The sequence below is a fragment of the Falco biarmicus genome, chromosome 6 (genome assembly GCF_023638135.1).
Source record: "Falco biarmicus isolate bFalBia1 chromosome 6, bFalBia1.pri, whole genome shotgun sequence".
Lineage (NCBI taxonomy): Eukaryota > Metazoa > Chordata > Aves > Falconiformes > Falconidae > Falco > Falco biarmicus.
Genome location: NC_079293.1, coordinates 52,799,378 through 52,823,906, shown reverse-complemented (window position 1 = coordinate 52,823,906; position 24,529 = coordinate 52,799,378). Strand labels below are relative to the sequence as shown.

The following is a 24,529-nucleotide window of genomic DNA, read 5'->3' as shown; positions in this document are numbered from 1 at the left end:
TGAAAAGACAACAGATCCTTTCCATTATTCACTGTGAATACACAAGTAAGCCATTTGTAAAAACATGTAAAGTCAGTCTATTTGTGTGTAGACTACATATCTATGAAAAAGAGGTACTAGCAAAATACTACTAGGGGTCATATAAATGAGGTTAAAGATATTCACAAAAATAAAACCCAAGTGAGGATGTACTAGACAGATTTTGAATAGTTACTTGAATTAGATGAAAAATCAGTGATGTGCATTTCATACTCTTAACAGGAGTTTCTGCATCAGGATGGCAGGATTTCTTGGATGAATGAGTTCAGTGATGACTAGCTTCAGTTTAATTATTCTTGAACTCTCATCAGTGAAAGACTATCATCCCAACAAGTCTCAACAACAGCCAGAGACTACAGCCCCAATTAATGACATTAATAGAGATGCTAAGTAACAGCTGCAAGGAGAAAACCCATTGTGTAGTTGGTAGGAAGAACATTCAAACATGACAGCCCCAATGAAAGGTGCATCAAGTGAACAAGTTACCAGCAAAGACAAAGGTAATTCATTACCCAGTTACAGATCAAACCTTTAATGTTGGCTGAATAGCTCACAGTGCTGCTGCCATTTATAAAACTATGGCTAGCTATGCCATTGCATAGATTTGTCCAATGTATGGTGTAAATTAACATTTGGCTGCTGTATAAGAAGTGTGCTGACTTGCATGCAGTCTCTTCAACATGCAGACACAGGTCAAAAGGGTAATAATATTCCCTCTCTTTCGTGGCTGGCACAAAAGATTCACAAAACACGAATTCCCATAGCACAAGTAATTAGTGCTAGTGGAATAATGCACATACAATATGAATTCCCCTGGAAAACAAGGATTCCCTTCAAGGGCTGTCAGCAAAGTCAATGTAACATTGAGTTGACAGAGAATGATGAGACACTGGGGAAAAATGTAAAATCCTGCTTCTTTCAGAATGTACTATTCTCCTTTCAGTGTTGGTTTTTGGTTGGTTTTTTTTTCTCAAGAGGAGAGATTTCCCTACCGGGGAGAAGCAGCAATTCTTCAAAGAGGCAGGAAGGTTACATGGACAGGCAAACTGAAAAGGTCTCCCTTAAGAATTCCTAATTATAATCAATGGAAGGAATAAAATAAATTTTTAAAGCTGCCCTCTGCCATTCTCTTTGAAGATATCCAATTATTTTTTCTGTGTCACACACCTGATAGTGTTCATGCACACATGAACTCTCCCAACACTCCAGGATGTTAGAACAATCCTAAAAAATTCACAGTAAGTTGCAGGCTATGCAAAGTGAAAGTGTGTCTTCAACAACAAACTATTTTGCATAAATTTGGGATCACAAAGAGCTAAATCAATATTGGCACAAAGATGAGGATAACACCTTTATAGCAGACCAGCACTGTTTTATTTCTACAAGAAGCTAGAGCATACGTTGCTAGTGCATATCTTACACTGTTAAAATTAAAATGCCTTTTCTAAGCCTTGAAAATAATCCTTCATAGTTTGGCTACCAGCCCAACCTCAAACTACTGCATTCTGAATCCAGCTGCACCCCCAATACAGAGTTTCAATGGCTTCAAATTGTGGCTAAACAAGAAAGTTCGCTGGGCCTGCTCCCTGTTTTATTTCTCAAGTCTCTGCTCATTAACAACCCACCAGGCACATACCTGGGGGACTGCATTTCTTCTCGTTCAGTAGGAGTACCAGGACAAACATACAAGGTATGTTCTACTCCCTCTTGCTCATATTTGCCATCAGGCAGTAGGCTTAAGATGCTGCACAAAGAGATGGGAAACATCATTTGCAACATTTCTTACAGAAATAATTGATAACTGGACATATGCAAAGCTCTACAGAGAACAGTGTGGTAAGACCCACGTGCTGCTGTAGAAGTTGCAGTCTGGGTATGATGCAGTGCATGTGAACTCACACTCAGCGGTCTGTTTAACTACATTTACATAACATACACATGGTTAGCATTATCTCCAAGAGGGATGTTTGGAGATTAAAGAAGCCATAGCTCTATAAAGGGGAAAATAATTCTGTATCTATTGCTGGAAATTAAGCCTCTAACCTACATATGAAAACAATATTTTTCCATAAAATTACAACACTTACGGTGACTTGGAAATTATTTTTAAGAATTTACTAGTTCATTTAGAAGAGCTTAGAAGTCATGAACAGCATTTTGCAGAAATTCAGCATTGAAGTGTCAGTTATTTTTGGTCCCTAATTATATTAACAAAAGGAAAATGCAGGCTTTTCAAATCTTCTATACGATTAATACTCACTGAACTCAAGCACAGTTGACATTTGTAGAAATTAGGTTGCAATTTCACTAAATTAGTAATTGTCACATGTACTTATTACATATGGCCAGTTTCTGTGGCTCAGGTGACTATCAGCTGCACTCAGTGTGACTTTCAAAAGTCAGACTGCTACTAGTCTTCATTTCCATCTACAATCCTCTCAATCTCTTCTCACAAATGGCTACTTCCTTTCTTCCCTTGACTCCTAGGGTGCTGATTTTTTTATATTAAAGAAACTAAAAGGGATACAAGTGGAGAACAACAGCCAGTTTGTATGTTGGTTCACAGAGGTGATGCAAGGAGAAAGAAATGTAAGCCACAGCATTATTTGTAAAGATGCACTACTTGGACCTAGACAAAGGGAAGAGAGTTTGAGATCCATTTGCACTGCTGTGCATACATTCAGAGTTGCCTTGGATTCCTAATATTTGTTCAAGCCTGTAGATGCCTTCCAGACAATAATGACGTTATTTATAGGGACAGCTGTCACTCCTGTTGCAAACTCCTTGATTTGGTTTTTAACCAAAACAGTGTGAAAATTCATATGCAGTCTAAAGAAAACAACAACCACCCCCAAACAAACAAAACCCAAACCACCAGGTCTCAGGAACTCTCTTTTCAACAGAGACTCCCACTAGCTGGGTACAGAGCTAAACCCTGCACACATGACTGCCCTCTCTCTCTCCAGTCCCAGGAATTCTGCAGTTCTTTCTACACACCAGCATAGATGAAGGGAACACAAGGAGCAGCCAGGACACTCTCCTGAGAAATGAAAACTGGGAATAAATACGGCAGGATAAAGTGGATGTTGAACACTGCCCAACACCTAGAGTTCTGGTTCTCCCATGGAAGTGGGTAATGTTACCTCCATTCTCTCCTGTTTTTCCCTCTGCCTTTCTGACTGAGCAGGCATGAATGCTGTGCTTTGTGCTGGACCCAGCGCTGCCTGGCAGAGCATACAAGGTATGATCTGAACACTGACAGCACTGGGATTGCTTCCCTCTGGGGATGCAGGCCAAAGGTATCCAACTTGGAGACAGAGAAGTCTGTCAGTACAAAACAGCCAGTGAGCGGCCAAGCCATCAAGGAGTCAAAACCGGGGTGCTTACAGTGCGGCTGGTCCTCAGCAACACAAGCACTTATGCTTTGCCAGGCATCTAAACAAGATCATTTATTAACTGCACATTTTAAGCTTGGGTATCTGAATCACAATACAGGCAGAATTCGGGAGTTTAAGTGCTCTTCTGGATCTTGGTTTAGGCATGCAAGTGGAACAGACTCACAGCTACATCATGGCTACTCAAGGACTACATGAAGCATTTTAGTTCAGACTTTCAATGGCGAAAGTAAATAGCAAATTAAATCCACACAATGTACCAATAAGGTGAGGTAATGATAAATATCTTTCCACATAGAGTATATTACAGAATACGGCATGCTTTGTGATAAGCGGAGAAATGTCTGAACAGAAGCACATTTATATATAAAGCTGTAAATCTTTGCCTACAGCAGATAGTTCTCATGCAAGCACAGATGCAAGTTATAGCCACTTCTGTTGCCTTATCTCACTTCCCAAACCTCATTCCTAAGCTATAAAAAAATAAAAGTAGTGTTTTTTTCAGTTTTGCTTCTTTGCAAACAGTCAGATTCCAGCCTAACTAAATACAAACAGCCACTGATACCAGTTTTCACTGAAACAGTAAGAGAGGTATAAGAGCATCAAACATTTTAAAGATTCCTAAGACAGCTCTTTTTCATGCACCATTGAGGCAAACAGCCTTGTAACATAAAGCATGTGGAATGGCATACCTGGTTTAGTTCCAGCGCTGCTTTGTCCTGAAGTGGCTTTCTTGTCTTGTATTTTAGAACCTTCAGCTGCTAAAATAAGGAAGAAAAGGAAAGCGATTAATCATATTACTAAACAAAAGTTCAACCACTCTATTATAATAAAACTTGAACACAGCTGAATTACCTTTAAAACCAGACTGTTTTGAAATACCACTTTAATATCATTCTACACCATTTTGCATAGAAGAAACCCCGAAGGTTACACAGAAAATATTGAAGCCACAACACAAGTTCGGCTTTCACATTGAGACAAGAGCCACAAGAAGACACCATTTTAACAATGTTGTTTTTAATAAGGTGTATGATTTTTTCCCATGCTATGCTAATGCTATACAGGCAGCTAATTTTATCTCTTCCTTCTCAGTGATGCTTTAGAAACCACTACTTGCAGAAAACAACAGCTTTTTTTTTTTTTTTTTTTGCTTTTGAAAACTTAATTTCCCTTGGAAGAAGCAGAATTAATCACACTGATAAAAGCAAGTTAGTGAGAATAGCAGAATGAAACTGTAGAGTGACTTTGAAGACACATTCAAATATGTGGCAATGTTTGGATGCATTGAGGAAACTGTGTTGCTAAAGGTGACTTGCAGATCCTATGTTTCTGAAGGTATGGTACAAGATACTGGTAAAAGCTTCATAGACTTTTCACAAATTACTAACACACCATTATGCAGAATTATGAAGAGAGGACGAATTATGATCTGAATGATCAGAGGAGATATTCACATTATTTTCCATAGATTTTTGATCAGGCCTTATCTGTCTTAAGAAGGGATAATTCTGAGACTCTGAATGTCCTTCCAACAACCACTTATAAAGAAGACCCAAAAGACTCATTATACTTCAATTCACAAGCACGTCCTTGGCTCAGCACCTATTTATAATTCAAAGCAAACCAGGAGATCAGAAGCCATGACTTTCTCAGCTTATACTCATCTTCACGTTCAGCAGCTCCACTATAGGAGTGTTTGAGTCCAGAACACAGCAATCTGGGAAGAGTCTAAAGACTGACTATAAGAATTTTAAGAACCATTCCACACAAAGCTTGAAAGTATTTGCAAGCAAGGATAACAAGACAGTTGTATCAATAAAGCTTAGGGGAAGAAAAAAGCCCCCAAACCCAATTAATTTAAATTAAAATATCACTAGAAATGGAAGCTGGAAAAAACTGATTACTCCAGCTTTAAAAGCTACACAGGCTTTACTGTTTTAGATCCACTTTAGAAAATATAATTTTAAAGATTTTTTTTTTCCAGAAGGCTCCAAGCAATTTCCTATACTCGTCAGCTTCAGCAATACACCTCAGGCCTTAGTGCCTCAGTGAGTTCATTCCTTTCATGGCCTGACAAAATCCTTGTTTCCCTTTTACCTCCTTCCACATGCATGTTTCAGGATGAACGTAGAGGATGAAAGGTAGCAGGAGAAACCTATGTGACACTTGCTGCACCTTTTTGCTGGGGGGAAGCAGGTGAGGGAAATAGAAAAATAACTTACCAAATTTTAGTGTTCAAGAGCAATGTCTTGCTGAGAGAAACATTCAAAAATCACATCTCATAAAAAAAAAGTGTGAAATTTTAAATAATTGCCAAAAAAAAGACACTCCCCTCCCTGACAACTGTACTAAGTCTCTTGTGATTGATAGAAGTAACTGCTGTTGAACTTACCAAATATTAATTCCAAATCACAATGATAATTGTCACACCTTAAAGGCAGCCCAACAAAAGGTTTCAGTATTTTCCCATTTTAAAGGCCTCATACAAAGGATTAGTTTGACCTATAGGCAGATGGTCTGATTTTTGGCAAGATAATCTGAGCAACACTGAACACTTGCACCTTCAGGCTTTGTAGAAACTACGGTTATTAAAACCCATGCTTTTCCTCAGTATTCCAAATGAGTGGTACTTAGCCTGAAAAAAAGTGTTTTATTCAGAGGAAGTGCATTTAAACTCTTCATAGCTTACAAACTCTTTATACCTTACTACTACATTAACTCTGAGAGGGAGGTAAAACAGACTTATTTCCTGTCTGAATCAGCTATTTAGAACATTCTCTGAAAAAGTCCTGCTGTAATGCATGGGGAACCTAACAATGATTCCCATCAGCCTGGTCTAGGGCATCACAGAGAAGGGGAAACTGTTATAAAATAGTAAAAATATTGTTTCTGAGCATCAATGAGAGCACTGACGTTCTAACAGCTTCAGCATAAGTTTCTTTGCATCTCTCACACAATGTATGCACATTATTTTCTTCAAGCATTGTGCCATGGGATTATGCAATACTCTGTTAACTTCAAAACAGTGATTTAAATGCCATCCAGATAGACTTGTAATGAAGTCTAAGTACACAGAGTAGTATCTTTTTCCATATTTCCTCTTGTCTGACATTTCCTTGGAATATTTTGTGACACAGCTTGAGTACACATTCATGGGACCACTCATATGACAAGTGATGAAGAAAAGAACAGATGGCACAACCACAAATTCTAATAATGCTAGATATCAAATAAGAATTGGCACAAGTATTTAGTAACTAGTGTAGGTGTGTTCCCACATAAAATACCTCTTGCTCTAAGATGCAAACAGATTAAATCAGACAACATCTAAAATCCAAACCTAAATATTGAGAACTGTGGTTCCAGCAAGACTCAATAACCTAAGACATGCCAGGAGAGACATAGTTCAACTACCTAATACTTGCTCTGCTGCTTATTTTGAACCACTATCTTTGCATGGAGAGAATAAAAGTTGCATAAATAAATGTTAGAAATAAGAGGATTTTTTTCTGTGAATTATTCTGGAAACTTAAAAGGCTGAAGACAAACTGTGTAATAGTGTAGATATGCTGGGGAAGACAATCACAGAATGCAAGCTGTTGAGGTTGGAAGGGATCTCTGGAAACGATCTAGTTCATCCGCTCTGCTCAAAGTGGGGTTGCCTTGAGCAGGCCACACCCAGTTGCGTTTTGAAGTACCTCTAAGGATGGAGACTCCACAACTGCTCTGAGCAACCTGTGCCAGTCTTTGACCACTCTTCACAGTGGACGCGTTTCTCGTGTCTGAACAGTATTTTCTGCATTGCAGTTTTGTGCCCATCATCTCCTGTCCTGTCATTGCATGCCATGAAGGCTCTGTCTTATTTCACCTCATCAGGTATTTTCTGGTATGTGGTTCTGATGCAGTTGTTGTTTTGTTGGTTTCTTTTTTTTAACTTCTAGTGTTTCTGATGAACTGAAATGCTAAGTGATTTGGCCAGAGAGCCACTCAAGAATCAACACTGGTCATCCATCCCAGCTAAAGGAGAGATCATATGGGTAAACCCTCCACCCTGAGCTTCCACTGGTGGAAAAAGCTGTAAAAAGCTGCATCACTCCACCTTCACTTTTCCAAGACCAGTTTCAGTGAACAGTCTTCCAATAGTCATCCACAAATAAACTCTCCAAACCAGGATGCTCTCATCAGTTATTAAACCTTCCTCTAGCCTTCCTCGCCAGGTGAAATGTTATCTAACATCCACCCTCTTCAGTAACACTTTCGGATATGAAACTGAGATGAAAAGTTTTGTCTAAGTGGGGCCTGCAAAGGCTTAAAAATATGTGAATTTACCTACCTATCCAGTGCATGAAAGGGTTGACAGAACCAAAACCTTGTTTTCTTTCTCAACACATCAATGCAACACTGTATTATTGTGGCTGGAAACACCCCCACCACCCCTTTTTTAGAGGTAGAAGTATATATTTAAAATTTAAAAGTAATTTTAAAATTGAGCTGGATTATCCATCCATCTTACTTCCACCATTCCTTTTAAGTGCTCAGTGCCTGGGTAACAACTGATGGTGACAGAGCATTAGCCTGGTGTAAGGATTGCTCTGAACTTACTAATTTTGTTGACTAAAACAATATCCCTACTACTACATAACCACAACTTCATGTTCAACTTTATCTAACATGTCATCAAAGCCACGGATGTAAACACCCGCAGCAGGTCACTACAGGTTAATGAAACTTCAATTTGCCATGAGATGAGCTTTGACAAAGAGGCTTCAAATTTTTTGAATAATCTCCTCCAGTTTCCAGAAATACAGGGAAGACAGTGTTGTTCTCTACAGCTAGCTGAGAGGAGGCTGTAGGCAGGTGGGGCTGGGTCTCTTCTCCCTTCTCTCAGATAACTAGCAACAGGACAAGAAGAAACGGCCTGAAGTGGAGCCAGGGGAGGCTTGGATTGGATATTAGGAAACTTTTCTTCACTGAAAGGTTGGTCAAGCATTGGACCAGGCTGCCCAGGAGGTGGGGGAATCACCAACCCTGGAGATGTTTAAAAAGTGCGTGGAAGCAGCACTTAGGGACATGGTTTAGTGGTGGACTTGGCAGACCTGGCTTAATGGTTAGACTTTACGATCTCAAAGGTCTTTTCCAACCTAAATGATTCTATGATTTTCTCTTTAAAAGTTGCAAAGCTGAGGAAAGGTCTCATTGGAAACCTTGAAAAAGAAGGAAACCCATATACTTTTAGTGCTTCTTTACCTGCCAGGTAAGCTCTGGTCAAAGGAGACTGGCCTGAGAAACTAAGCAAGACAGCACATCCAAGGGGAAAAACCTGATTGAGAAGTAAAGCCCCTGGGAGGGTGCACTGAAAAACAGGAGGAATGCTTGCTGAGACTCTGGAAAAAGCAGAGAATGCCAAGAAACACTGAGCTGGGACGTGTCACATGTTTTTTAAAAAGCCTGTCAAAATGAGCAAATGCTGTGCAGATTACAAGCATTTGTTTTTCAGGCCATGACAAATCAAGCGCATGTTTGCACAACAGGAACCAGCTATCCCTAGTGAGGTGAAGGGCAAACCAGAGCCCCTACATCAAGGCTGAAGATCTGGAAAGAAGATGCTTAAGCTCTGCACAGTTGAAGCAGGAGATCTGCCACAGGACAGAGGTAGCTGTACTACCGGCTCTCCACTTCCTCAACAGATTAAACACAGTGGAAAAGGGCACTTGGGGTCCCACAAGCAAGAGATGGTGCTCAGACTTGTGTGAGGGTCAGGGTGTGCACAGCAGCCCACACAGAACTGCACCATAGCAAGCATCTGAAAAGTGGAACTGTATGAGGGCTGCACAGCCGTGGAGAAGAGCACAAGCACAGGTAAGCCCGAGGCATGCAGACAGCTACGCATGCCTGACAGTTCAGATACTCCTCTGGGTAAAGAATGCTCCGAGCAGCCAGGAGGAGATACCACATTCCAGTTCCTTGCTCTTATTCCACAAGGGAGAGACAGAAGTACTGAAAAACAGCTAGGAGAAAAAAGAAATCACTAAAACCCAGAAGGGACTAAAGGGAAAAGAAAAAATTCTAGCTATTCTGTCCCTGTCACTTGTCAGCTAATCCCCCCCACCCTGTTTTACTGAACAGCAGTTTAACTGTCAAAGTGCCAGGGGTGCGTGTTGGGAGATAGAGAAGGCATCAGAAGCAACTACTGTAACCAAGTAATGCCTCAGTCAAAAAGTGTTGCCAATATGCAGCAGAGGCAAGTCAGCATTAAACTGGGAAATTTAGAAGTTAACCGAGAACTGCTATATTATTTACTCCTTAACATTCAATTCTGCTACCTCCAATTACTCCCTTATGAATGTTGCTCCAAAAAAACCAAACAAAACCCACTCTTTAGTTTACATGCTTATTTTATACAGCATTTTATGTCCAATACACACAGTGTAAAAACACATAGTTTGAATTAGTCAGAATTAAGCAGAGAACAGAGCCTCCTAAGCTGTATAAGCAAGAATGAAGAAGTGAGGCTACTGTGGGCAGTTTTATCCAGCCACCAGGAATAGCAGCTAGTTACCAGCTCAATCAAATGAGAGGTATTGCTGTGCTGGGTTGAGTGGATTGATAGTGCAGATACAGGTCTGAGCTGACAAAGTTCATTAGCTTAAATGCAGAACTACATTAAGACCAAATTCCTGACTTGGAATAAAAATATCAACAACTGGTTGTTCTATTCTAACAAATTCATGTGAGCCACAATACAGGGAAAACAAATTTCAACGTGAATAAAAGCTTTCCCACTGCTTGTGACTTCTGCCTCTTCCTACATCCACAGCTTATAAGACTTTGGTAACATGTACACATGCAAAAGCTACTCTCTGTATTTACAGCAAAATATATCTTGCAAGTCTTTAGCATTTCTTACTCTTTGTATTATCAATAATGTCCATATAAATACTTAGACAAACAATATAGTGAAGCAATATTTTAGTGCTGCTTATCACTCTAGAGTTAAGTACTGCGTTCATTCCATACTTATCTTTTACTTGTATTTTTAAATTGGAAGCTTGGGAACAAAGGATAGTGGTCTCTCGAGAGCTAAATAGGTCTGAAAGTCCTATGGCTGGCCAAAAATTACCAAGTTGCATGCAGCTCAGCCGATAGATAAAAAGGTAAAAACCAAGCAGCTGAATACCTAATATTAAAATCTTAACAGTCAGAGCAAAGTTATGATCTGCTCTCCTCTTCAGAAATGTGGGAAGCAGTAAGTCTTAAAAAAGTATACAAGAAAAACACCACATGGTCACTTGTTAAAATACTACCGTTTTCACAAAATCCACTTGTCAATAACAACTCTGAAACTACCCCTCATGAAAAGCCTGGGGAGAAGCGGCTTGGCAATCTGTTCCAACACAGCTGGAGACGATCTTTTCTGGTACTTCTGCACTGTAGTGGAAGTTGGAGTGACCTTGGACAGACCAACTTCCTTACACTGCTGCTTCTACCAGCTGTGCCTGAGCTGAACACTGAGTCAAGGCTACTCCTTGCTTCCATTTATTCCCTTTGTAAGCACACTCTGAAGGCCTAATGCTGTTCAGGACCCGATGTGCTTTTTCAGAAGATTATTATAAATCTGTGCTTTGAGTGTACCAAAATTACACTGCAATCAGTGCTAGTTTTGCTTTTGTAAGCTCTCATGCAAGCATATGTAGCAGTTATCAAAGTCAAGTCTTTCAAAACAAGATAGCAAGAAAATTTTTACTTTCAGCTAATACATGCTACAATACAACCCTGCTGAGGAGCATGGAGATGGATCAAGCAGTGACCCAAATACAAAAGCTTGAACACAAAACCAAACCATCTCCTTTTCCATCACTGAAATCCATTTGTACATACTGCTCAGAACAGCTGTGTCCAAGATGTTTACTCTGACACTTGCGCCATGCAGGAGCTAAGCATCAGCATTTTATTCATGTAAAACATCTCCTCCTTTTCTCCTCTTCTGCAACAACTCTAAACTTCCCTTCTGTGCAGGATGGTGGCTTGTGTGTTGCTGCTGGCCTCCCAAGAGCAAGTAGCCTGCCAGCAGTCAGCTCCTAACCACAGGCCACTCCGAAGCAAAATTCGTAACTTAAAAATCTTGCTGCAGACCCCTTCCTATGTAGTGATGTGCTGTCCTGGTAGCCAGCAGATGCTCCCCAAGCCGTTGCTGAGGACAGGAGCAAAACAGCACAGTAAGAAACCTGGGCTCTCAGTCACTGTCAACGAAGAGCTTCCAGGTGTCTCCAGAAAGGCTCAGAGACTGGTTCAGATGGGAGGCTCAGAGCAAGCTCAGAAATCAAGTTATTTTATTTTTTTTTTAGCTCAGCAGGATAGGAAAACAAAAGTATCTGGGGATGGGAAGACTGCAGGGAGGGACAAGGAGAGAATCGGAGGATTCTGACAGGAAAGGAGGCCTGCGTGACATCAACATGCATTTGGCAGAAGCTTGGTCACAAAAGATGTAGCTTTTCAGGGAAGGGGGGAGCCAAGATGGTGCACCGGCTTTCTTTCAAGGTTAATTCTTTTGAGGAAGAGCATGCAGATAGGAACAGAACTGAAGCATCGGGATGGAAAGTCTGTGCTCTGCACACTTACTGTCAAGCTCCCTCCATTCCACCCAAAAAACTCCAAGCCCTCTTAAAAGCCCTGGTGTAGATGGTTCAGGAAGAGACACTGGAAAGATTTCCCTAACCGAGCTACACTTCAGTAGAAAAATAGAAACACTTCCAAACCAACATCCTCAGGCCTCTTAATTTAAATGCTTCAGAAAACCGTTAGCAGAATGGGTATGGTTATACCATTAAAGCTCCAATCAAAATCTTTTTGTAACAAAACATTCTAATTAGCAACACTGATAAAACTATTTTTATGAAGATTTACAAGGTTCTGCCCATTACTATAGCAGTGAGACAGTAAGAACTGTGATGTGTGTGAATTCTCTAAAAGGCTTATGTTTAATGTACTCCAGTGATTAAAACTAAGCCCTAGACTTCCGATTTCAAAGAATAAAGAGATGTGCCTAATTTTGGTTGGATGTCAACACTTAGATCCTCTTGTTAAGGAAGCAGGCTGAAGGAACTGTTGAGGGAACTAGGGTGACGCAAAAAGTACTTGCAGACTATAGACCTGTTTGCTGGTTTTAGTACAGGCAATATAAATGTTCCGAATTTCACATATAAACTTTCTGAAATGTCTATCATTAGCAAATGGAAAATGCCTATTCTTTTAAAGTCTAAACAGCAGTACTTCCAGACTACATTTGCAAGACAGAGGTTTGAGTCAAAGAGTGACAGAGTATCTGTATTTCATTTCTACTCACTGAAACAGCAAAGCAAAGTTCATGCCTTATTTAAACACACCTATGAATTAATCTTGCACTAAAATATTTTCGATTCTTACAAGTTTGGCATTGAAGTACATCTTTTCATATTTCCAACACTGTGAAACTTAAAGGGTCTGGTTTGCAAATATAAATAAATTAAAAGACACCAAGTTGCAGTGACCATCCCAGTTCTTTTTGCTCTGCCACATATCACAGAAGTCTACCATCAGAGTTGTCATACAAAGCGCTGCTACTCATGTTCTTCACCTCTGGTGTCCTGGCTGAGCTAAGTAGAAGTGAAAACTCATCAGCCTTAGTGTTTACTACTCACGGAATAGTGTAAGAGTTGCCACTGTTTTCATCATATTGTAGACTAGGAAGGTAAACAGATGTTTTAAAACTGTCACAGCTAATTCAGCACTAAATTGTAAAACGCTAAAAACAGAAACGTAAATAGATGTCTTTGGAAACAATCCACAGACATAAAACTAGATGATTCAAATAATGACAGAGAAAGGGACTATTTTTTTTTTTTTTTTAACTAAAATTATGTAACTGCTCTATTGGGAAATCCATATTTAGAAAAGATTACTTTTGGCTGAGTATGCTGGCTTTAAAAAGCATTGCATCCTAAAATATTAAATAACATAGGAGAACATACCAAACTGAGTGCCTTCGTAGGGAGAGCCCTTATACTGCTTCGAGTCCCTTAAAGATGATAGAAGAAACTCAATAACTGTAACAGCATTTACAAGAAATCTGATACTCACATTATTTCCTCTGGATAACTATTGCATCATCTTACTGCAATATAAAACAATGATATTAACATAAAAGGGCCACTGAAAGGTCCTTGTTATCTGCCGAAAAAGCCTGTGCTGTGAAGCTGGCTTCGCAGCTGACCAGAAGGCTGGCAAGCTTAGCCAGATACAGATGAGACGTAGGAATGGAAGCTTTTTAATTACACATCACCAAAATAAAAGCTGAAATGCCACTACCTGAGGGCATGCAGGGCAACCTCAGTTCCAGACACCAGGCATTCTGTGCTGTGCAGCCTGTCTTAGGCCACGTGCTCTTCAAACACCAAGACAAGGCAATATGTAACCTGCAGTGATTTATTTTTGACCCTTTTGCTCAAGGGAAAAACACATTCAGCCAAGGTGCAAGTACCAGCTGCCTCTCCTCAGATTTCTGAACTGCTGAAGACAGCATTTGCTACCACAGTGCCAGACAGATCTCCACATCCAGGATCTGTGTCAGTGTACTCTTGTAGTAGTTGTACATGCAAGGTCACATCAGAGATTATGAAATGGAGCACCTGTACATTTTTCTAGCTGAAAAACTTTTCTGGACCTCAACTAGAGAGCTTGCTGCAAACTATGAGATAATTCCTATGAGTATTTCCAAATCATGATGAAGCTTACACCTACTGCTGAAAACTGAAGAACTATAATCATATAATCACAGAATCACTTAGGTTGGAAAAGACCTTTAATATCATCATCACTAACAGTTAAGCCAGATCTGCCAAGTCCACCACTAAACCATGTCCCTAAGTGCCGCTTCTACACACTTTTTAAACACCTCCTGGGCAGCCTGTTCCAATGCTTGACCACCCTTTCAGTGAAGAAAAGTTTCCTAATATCCAATCCAAACCTCTCCTGGCACAACTTCAGGCTGTTTCTTCTTGTCCTGTTGCTAGTTATCTGGGAGAAAGGAGAAGAGACCCAGCCCCACCTGCCTACAGCCTCCTCTCAGCTAGTTGTAGAGAACACCACGGTCTCCCCTGAGCCTCCTCCTCTCCAGGCTAAACAGCCCCAGTTCCCTCAGCCGCTCCTCATAAGCCTTGTGCTCCAGACCCTTCACCAGCCTCATTGCCCTTCTCTGGACACGCTGCAGCACCTCAGTGTCTGTCTTGCAGTGAGGGGCCCAAAACTGGACACAGGATTCAAGGTGTGGCCTCACCAGTGCCAAGTACAGGAGGGGCGATCCCTTCCCTTGTCCTGCTGGCCACACTGCTTCAGATACAAGCCAGGATGCTGTTGGCCTTCTTGGCCACCTGGGCACACTGCTGGCTCATGTTCAGCCGGCTGTCGACCAGCATCCCCAGCTCCTTTCCCACGAGGCACCTTTCCCATTGCTCTCCCCCCAAGCCTGTAGCTTGGGATTGTTGTGACCCAAGTGCAGGGCCTGGCACTTCTTGTTGAATGCCGTCCAGTTGGTCTTGTCCCATCAGTCCAGCCTGTCCAGATCCCTCTGCAGAGCCTTCTGACCCTCAAGCAGATCAACGCTCCTCTCAGCCTGGTGTCACCTGCAAACTTACTGAGGGTGCACTCGATCCCCTTGTCCAGACTGTCAATAAAGATATGAAAGAGGACTGAGCCCTGGGGAACACCACTTGTGACGGGCCACCAGCTGGATGTAACACCATTCACCACCACTCTTTGGGCTCAGCCATCCAGCCAGTTTTTCACCCAGCAAAGAAAACGCCCATCCAAGCTGTGAGTAGCCTCACAGCCTCACAGGAGAATGCTCTGGCAGGCAGTGTCAAAGAGTTTATTGGGGTCCAGGTAGACAACATCCACAGGCTTTCCTTCATCCACTAGGTGGATCGTGTTGTCATAGAAGGAGATCAGGTCCGTCAAGTTGGACCTGCCTTTCATAAACCCATGCTGGCTGGGGCTGATCCCCCAATTGTCCTGCAGATGTCACGTGTTGTCACTTAAGATGATCTGCTCCATAACCTTCCCCGGCACCAAGGTCAGGCTGACAAGCCTGTCGTTCCCAGATCTGCCTTCCTGCCCCTGTGCTTGACAGGCTCTTCTACCAGCTCTCTCAGTACCCTCGGGTGGATCCCATCTGGCCCCACAGACTTGTGCACATCTAAGTGGAGCTGCAGGCCATTGACTGTTTCCTCCTGGGCTGAGGGGATTTCACTCTGCTCCGCCTCAACCCTGTTCCAGCTCAGGGGACTGAGTACCCTGAGAGTAACTGGTCTTGCTATTAATGCTTTCTTTGCCTCAGTCTTTAAGTACCTCAGCCTTTTCCTTGTCCTTTGTGGCAGTGTTCCCCACCGCATCTAGTAAAGGATGGAGATTATCCTTGGCTTTGCTTTTGTTTCTAATGTATTTTAAAAACATTTTTTGTTATCTTTTATGGTAGTGGCCAGCTTGAGTTCTAGCTGGGCTTTTGCCTTTCTAATTTTCTCCCTGCATTTAGGCACAGACTAACCTGCTTTCAGTATCACACTGATCCCAAGGTCAGATTGCTTGAGCTGGGGAGAGCAATTTGAGTATTTATTATTTGATATCCTTGTTCAGAGGGCACAATGATCAAAGTGTTCGAGTCCTAGAAAAACACAGATATCAACTGCATTACAGCAAAGTGAATATGGGGATAGAAAGAAGGGGGAAATGGATACTTTGCTATACATTGCTCTATTAAGCAATTTGATCTTGAGATCTAAACGTTTTTTAAAACAATGCAATCTCTTTGGTCTCACTCAGCTTTGCAACAAGAGAAGGTAATGATTTCTCCCCGCAAAAGTAAAAAGTAAAATAAAATAAAACATTCTTTTGATGCAATATATATTTTTAACAAATGTATAGGTCACAAAATAATACCTACTGGTTTATTTAGAAGACACCTACCAGCGCACAGACTGAACCAGTCTTTCTTCTTGCCAGCCCACTGACATACGAAAGCCATCACATCCCTACTGAACTTGGTGCATATCCATGCTTTCAACTCCTCCCAAATTTGCTCAGGCTGCACTAGTCTGACCAGACTTAACACCATGTGCACTGAGATTCACAGCTACCATCCCAATGACTTCACATTTAAGACACAGAGCAGGTAACGGCGGTACTTCTGCCATGGCAACATACTGATCATTCAAAAGCAAGGTACAACTGGTTTTCTGTCTCCCAGTAATTAATCCCTTTCTACAGTAACAGAGTGATCCTGTTGCCATATGGGGACATCACCACACACACATACCATATTCAGGTACAGGCTGTGTAGGCTCTGTGTAAGAATAAAAACTTATCTTCACTAACATCTCAGTCTGCTGAGCTTTGCTCAACAGGCAAGGTTTAGATCATGGAAGCAAGGTGAGGTTTGGAACTGCTTTTTTTTTTCTATAAGAAGCAAATTCAGATAGGTGCTGTCTTTCTGGACATTATACAGGACAGACAGATTTCACCAGCTTATTTTTATACTTTAATGATCGCCCTCTGCTGTGTGTGTAACTGCAGGCACACTCTGAATACTAGTGCACTTCTAGCATTTCCCACACACACAAAGGTCTGCAAGTGTTTTAAAAAGGCACAAAACACTGCAAAAATGAAGTTATATGAGCTTTATAAGCAGAAGAAGGAAGGAAGTTCAAAGATAGGACTATTCCCTTTCAAAGCCTTCTTTCTAGTTAGGTTACTCTGCACTGTCACCTTACACAACTATGCAAGTGAGACCTACAACACCAACAACTCTCCCACCGCATTACTTTTAGAACACATTCATCAGGTTCCTCACCTTCTGGGTACCTCCAAGCACCTTCTTCCCACAGAGCTTCTACCAGCAGTACAGCAGCTCTCACCAGATTCCAAGTTACTACCCTGCCACATGAAGGGCAACTCCCTCTATCACTTCCCACCCCTCTTAAAGACACCTACAATAAAGCTTAAGAGATTTCGATTATCCAAGATTTCCCTTCCTTTGCTTTCAATTACTTTAAACTCAGAATTTCTCTATCTGCCAAACTAAGTGGACTCCTGGTCTTCATCTCATAATTGCTTTAAACCAACCTCAGTCTCATCCTTCTGCTTCTATGAAGAAAATTGGGTTGCAAGAGAAACTCTATTGAATTACCTTGTTTGGAAGAGAATAAATAGGGGCCCATTGCAAGAAGACAAACAGGATAGTTTCAACCTAGCCTATGGATTTAGCAGCTATTTTCATCTTACAATCAGAAATTCATTTGCAAAAACAGACAAGTGACTTCTGGTTGACAGTATTTTACTCCCAAAGAGGCTGCTTTGCACAGGCTCTTTGGTCTTTAGTGAGATCTTATCAAATATTTTACCAAAGAATCAGTAGAAGACACAAAAAGGGAGTATGTAGGGGGGGGAAAAGAAGTGGTTTTTAACACTTCTTTAGTATTATTTAACACTAACAGTCTAAGGCATTTAGTGCTCCATGCAAAGGAGCATGGGGTAATATTTACTATAGAAGCTGCAGAGATTTCTGCAAAATGCAGCTTCTTAAATAACGAAGTGCCACGACCTTGTTTACTATGGAAAAACTTCATTGCCATGGGGATTTCATGTCCTGACTCAGCACCCCAAGCCAACTCAGGTACTGAAAGTAGGAGAGCCTTGTTGACACTAGACTCCAACACAGGAGCTCGTCTTAGCTAAGTCAAGTTAAGCATTACACTGAGATAGCTATACTGCTCCTGGTACCTAAATTTTTTCACACACCACCATATTTGGCCACTAGGATTTATGCTTAGGACATCTGCTGGGATTTCTGTTCCAGACAGAGGTAAATTCTAGACCACCTACAAGTTAGTGGGACCAATGCAAGTAACATAGGTAACCACTTTACCGCTGCAGAGTTTTCTGGCCAAAGCTCTGCAGCTCGCAAATTTTGCAGAGATGTTCAGTCCCCCTTCCAGCCTTAGAAAAATAAAATACGAATAATGCCTGCCAGTCACTATAGCAACAACCACCTCTCAACTAAAGACAGCAGGAAGATTCACAGAAGCCAGGCTTTGTTTATACAACCTACTCTGTGCAGACAATTATTTCTGAAACAGTTAAAACTACAAAGACTGCATGCTGTTATTTAGCAGTTAAGTTCCTGGATGCACACATTCAAGCCATTACTCTAATCAAGAGTACATTTGCCTGAGGAAAACAGGCAGTTTTCTGCTAGCCTGCCTCTACCTCGCTAGAAGGGATGCTGTGACTACTTAGAGCAAGTGCAACACTCCATTTTCTAATTCTTCTCCTATTCTCTACATAGAAGATATATAATATTACTGTAAGCTAAATAAAACAAGCATTTAATGTGGTGCAAAAGGCATATACTCAGAAACAGTGAAGCAAAAAGAAATGTTTCCTACTATTACTGGGCAGGGAACAAAGCTGAAACACCGACTTAAGAAAATGAATTTCTGTTGCATGACTTATCCTTAATCACTTCAATCACTGTCAAAAATAAGAACTGTGCCAGGGCTACACTGTCATATTTAAGGAGGCACAAGAGAAGTACAGCTACTACCAGCCAAGAGCTCGACTAAATTCTCAAGACACCATTTACTGGAAACCTTGTCTTTCAAAGTCAACATCATAGGAAACTGGAAAATTATATTTTCAGTTCAGGGACCAGTTCTTTACTGATATCCAGCTGCCAGGAAACAGGACTTAGTGCAGAATAAGGTATTGCTTGGCAGCAGACTAATAGCTAATTACAATACTGCATACACAGAAATGAGGCTGCACAAACAACCTGAACTATTTCTGAGCTCCATGACTTTGAAAAAAACATATAAATGAATGTCTGTTTATAAAGGCAAAGATATATTCAAACAGGAAGGTACTCAAAATCTTTAAATCACACTAATATTTACTTTTAATGTCTTTTTAATATGAACACATCAAATGGTTACTGAAGCTCTTTGGCCTTTGTGTTTTAAGAATAATTAATCACTTCAGATACGCTAGCAAGACCAAAGTATTTTTTTTTCCCAGGTTCTTTCTGGGATCTTAGGCCGAGTGTCACACCGCTAAGAAGCGGAGCTTGGCTTTATAAGCTGCCGCTCCCCCATGCGCATAAGCTTTGTAAAAAAGCAAAACTTGTTTCTCTGTAGAATCTCCACGGGCAGCCAGTTCCTCTTCAGACACAGCCACAAACTACTTTATTGGCAGCACAAACATATGCCCTAAGTTCAGTACTAGGGCAGCTCTTTATACATCATAAAAATATAAATCATTCCAAGTCCTTGCAGGTTTTCTTTTAGTTCCTTAAGCACTGATGTCATGGCTTTCCAAGTACTTGCTTGTTTAGGTGTCTTGGTGACTGCACTGCCTGACTGCCGTAATTTGCAGCTCTTAGCCTTGTGAGACATAAATTTCGCTTTATTTTCACACTCCAGTCTTCTGGGAAACCTTTTGTCTCTGACTGACTAGCTTTTATTTTAAGCTCATTCCATGATTTCAAAACCAGTCTGAGAGGATCCAGACATATTCAGGTTTTAACAACGCCTGCAAATTAAGTATTCTAGAGGAATATGTAAGAATGGGTTGCTACAGAAATCAAAACTAACATTTCTTAGTCTACTTTCTTAACAGGAGCAACGTAAGTTTTACCTTACCTCATTCCCATTGCTTTTACTCTTATATACATAGGCAGTCTGTCTATCCACCAAATCAGAACAGGTGTTAAATCAAAGTATTATTGCCATTGTATTTCATACCTTAGTTAACTGGGAAAACCCACGACAGTGCTGGGTGAATTGTCTAACAGACAGAACAAAGAACAGGATAAGTGTTGAACTGTTGCTTTGTTCTTCAGATCTGATTTTTCATTGTTTTATAAGGATGACATGGCAGAATATGTGATGTAAAACATATAAGCACCACATCATGTGGTAATCAAAAGAAATCTATTTAACACCAAGTTTTAAGTATTCAAGAAAAAAAACAAACCCAGAAGTTATTTTAAACCGAAACCCTCAAGTGTTCAGTATTTTGCAATAAATGCCTCTCATTCTTGATATTAAGAATTTCACAAATCTTTGTGTTCAGACCAGTGTTTCTAGTAACTAAACTACAAACTTTCTTTCAAATCCCAGAAGGTTTTTAGACACAGACCTAGAAAAAAGTTGCAGTGAAGTTTCCATTCAGCGTATCTTCACAACTCTAGGTATGCAATAGTGCTGAGATAGATCAAAGCCTGACTTCATTCACAGTTGTTTAACCTTACTGATAAGAGGACTATTAACTTCCAAGAGCACAATCACATGCTTAATTATTTGATAGTATGTACATGCATAGGCTTTATTAAACCAAGGTGCATGGACAAATTGCACTCTGAGATTTCCTAACTTTTCAGTGCCTGAACTTGGAACTTAGAAGTTAACAAGAAGCTTGCATTATGAACAGACACCTATCAGTCACTTAAAAATTAAAAACTTAAACCATAAAGAATAGGTAAATTTACATGCCGCCACCACACTACCCCCCAATTATCAAACCAGTTCAGGAAATCTCAATGCTGTATTCTCTGGGATAAAGAAACTGATTTGGCAGACTCACCACCCTGCCACTAGATGGGGAGGACAACATTTTTTACCTGTATTTTCCACTTCTTTCCACCAGCTGCACTCCTGCTCCCCCCTTTCCGTATCGAACTTCATCCTTTGTTCCTTCCCTAGTCTTACATCCCCCTCCACACCTCCTCTGGCACTGCCTCAACCTCCTTCTCTTTTTTCTGAAGCCGCTACCCTGCCACTCTCTTCTGCCTTTCTACTTTTCATCCTTGTAGTTTTCATGGCTAGCATCGTTCCAACCCAAACACCTCCTCCTCCTCCCCACTTCTCTCTAGTGGCATCAGCTCGCTTTGCCTGCACACCCAGCAGCAGGTACCTGGGCAGCACGGGAGGACATCAAGCCTCTGTGCTCATAGTCGGTGCGCCTGGTGCCGAAACAGCCTGCAGAGACTGGAAGCAGCCAGGAAAGGAAAGTCCAACTCAGCCCCAGGAGCTCCAGGGAGGAGCGTGCTCACTTGTTCCATGGGGATGGTGAATCATGCGAACACTGATGAGCCCAAAGCATTTAAGAGGAAAGGCTGCTGCCTCAGTTCAGTCAAAAAGCCTAGACAGAAATATAGCGCTCAAATACTGAATGCATCCCTATCAGGCATGAGCTGTGACTTTTTATGTGGCTAATTTGGATGGCTTTTCACAGGGACAGGAGGGGGCATAGCTCTAAAACCAAATTTATACTGCTCCCAGTTTCAAATATTCCCTTTAAAGCATGGTGGCCTTAAGCCATCCCTACGAGACCTATATTAAGGTTTTTTTCAAGAAGCAAAAGTCCTCATTGCTTTCCCGTGTCTCATTCTTCAACAATTGCTCCATTTGCTGAAGATGAACAAAATGAATAAAGGAGGGAGAGAACCTGACAAAAGAGAAACAGAGGCCAAACCATTTAAATCTAGTAAAGTTAAGGAGACTGAAACAAGTCTCTTTTAATGGGAAATGTTACACAACCTTAATTACTTGCCATCTGCCTTGTAAAATTCAAATCAAGCATGAGAAGGATAAAATTCTCACTTGGGGTCATTTTATTATGCAAAACATCTTGGTTTTACAACAACGTCACTGCAATGCTGCATGGAATTACAGCTCTTCAATTCACAGTGGCTCCTACTTTATTGTGGATGAGGGAAACAAAGAATTTAGACCTCTAAGCCACATAATTCATTGCAGCAGCCTAACCATGACAGACTGGTACCAACAAAAATTAAAAAAATACCACTTTCTCTGATAGCAGAACTAAATATTTAATTTCATTAAGGCTGTTTGACTTCACGCCCAGAAACAAAAAGAACATGTTAACAGTATTTTACGTAGTAGTTGGGTCCCTGCATTTAAAGATAAATGTTTTACAAGGATTGCTAGACTAAACTATAGTGTACCACGTATGCCTCTAGAACTTTTTACAGAGCATGTTCTTGGTGCTGACTCTTTCGTTTGGTCAAGCAAAAAGAGAGATACACAAGGCTGTCAACTAAGAGTTTGTTGCAAGTCACTTAACTATGTCACCACAATACTTTAAATCCCAATCTATTGTTCTGTAATGTACATTAAATATTCCACTTCAGCACAGAAAAAAAGCAGTGTCATATAAATATATATGTATTTCAGAAATGGTGGGAAAAACAAAAAACAGAGAAAAGGCATAAGCAACATAACACTGAAATCATAGTATCTGCCTCCACAGAACAATGCATTGTTTGCCACGATTCAGTCATATTTCTGAAAGCCCAGGCAGCCTGCACCGATGCTTGGCAGCCAGTGGTAACAGGTCCAGTAAACTCACAGAGCGACCAGGCTTCCCCTCTTTGACCTTAATAGGGGAGGTGGGGATGGAAAAGTGCTCCAAACTGCTTCACCTTCAGCCAAGTCACTCAAGCATTGTCCTCCAGCTCTTCCCTTTGCTCACAGAGATGGCAGTTGAGAGACTGGTTGCCAGGGCCATTAAGCAGTCTTGAGTGCAAGCACTGAACGGAGCTGGCTCCATACCAACAGTACAACAGTCCTCACAAATTACCTTCAGTATCCCCACACAGGCAATTTCCTGGGTTGACTAAATACTATGAAGTTTTTGCTTATGTATGAGACAAACCAGGCTTGGTTACACAAAACTTGGGGCCACGTAGTTAGGTTACTGCTGGCAACAGGCCGGACACCAACTGCTTCCTGAGCTCCCTGTGTTGCACTCATTGAAATTATTTTTAAGGATGCAAATGGCCTTACCTACAAGACTATTCTTTGAGCCTTGCCCTTTTGATTGCCATTCCACAAGGAGATAGACTCATCAAGCCTGCTTCAATCCTTCATAAAAGTATTTTTCATCACAAAGAACTATAATACAGATTCAAAATTACCAGCTCTCTGAGATTAAACACTAACATACTTCCAGTAGGATCTCAGACAAGGCTTTGTAATTAACGGAGTCTCACCAATTACAAACAGCTCCACACCAGGGTATCATTCTGCCAGTCTTCCACAGTGAACCAATGCTAGAATAATTTGCTACGCCGAGTTCCACTTGATATCAGAGCATTACTTCCTCACAACTGTGTTCCATAAATCTACTTACACAGTCCCTGTCTTCCTGTTGAACCAGACGACCACCAGATTGTAGCTGCTCATATCCTGTACCCACCTACCTTTCAATCAAACTTCTGTTTCTGTATGCTTACCTGTTGCATTATTCAACCAAACTTGGACATTTGTGCTGCAAGTAAAAAGTTATTTCTTCCAGAGCAGACAACATACATTGCCACTTTATGTCAGGACATCCCTTCTTGGTAAGATCATGTCTCATCCATTTCACCTATGAGAGCACAGGATTTTCCACAAGTCAAAGAGTCAGTAGCTCACCACTAGTGAGGTTCCCTGCTACAAAAAGATTAAAGTTCTATGGAGTGTGACTAAAATAACATAATGCATATCCACCTTGCTGGTTTGTCTTCATTCACACAGTGGATGCTTTAAAGTCAATCACTTTGAAACAGTCACACAGGGTGCTGCTGTGCAAGAGAGATCGCCTTGCTCCACAGCACCTTGATTAACACAGACAGACAAATCCAGAACATCATTGTCCATGCTCTGAACAATTAGGATTCCTATTACAGCTACACAATAGAGGACACAATAACAAGATGCACTCTGTTTCTGTCTGAAACTCTTTAAAACATTAGTTCCAAAAACTGGAGCGCTAGCTAGCTTACTTTCATTACTGCTTACCTACTGCTGTGCCAGCTTTGCAATTAAAAACCCAAACACCAAAACAAACTTGTCGGCACTTTTTACTTCCAACAAGCATTTCTCTTGCTTTTAATACAACATCGATGCCAAAAGCTGATGCAACTAGAGACAAACACTGCAAAACCAAGGTTTGCAAGCCAGCAGTTTCAAGGTGCCCTCATCCTTTACATCACCTACCAGTTC

The 24,529-nt window shown here is 41.0% G+C and overlaps 1 protein-coding gene across 8 annotated transcripts in view; it reads right to left on the bottom strand.

Annotated features, from left to right (window-relative positions):
• MAP7 (microtubule associated protein 7) overlaps positions 1–24,529 on the bottom strand; it is a 127,472-nt gene that overhangs the window by 54,704 nt on the left and 48,239 nt on the right. For all 8 annotated transcript variants that reach the window (XM_056343399.1, XM_056343400.1, XM_056343401.1 and 5 more), the window contains one exon: positions 4,127–4,195. In XM_056343399.1, coding sequence (XP_056199374.1) covers positions 4,127–4,195 — 69 coding nt within the window. The remainder of the gene's footprint in view (positions 1–4,126; positions 4,196–24,529) is intronic.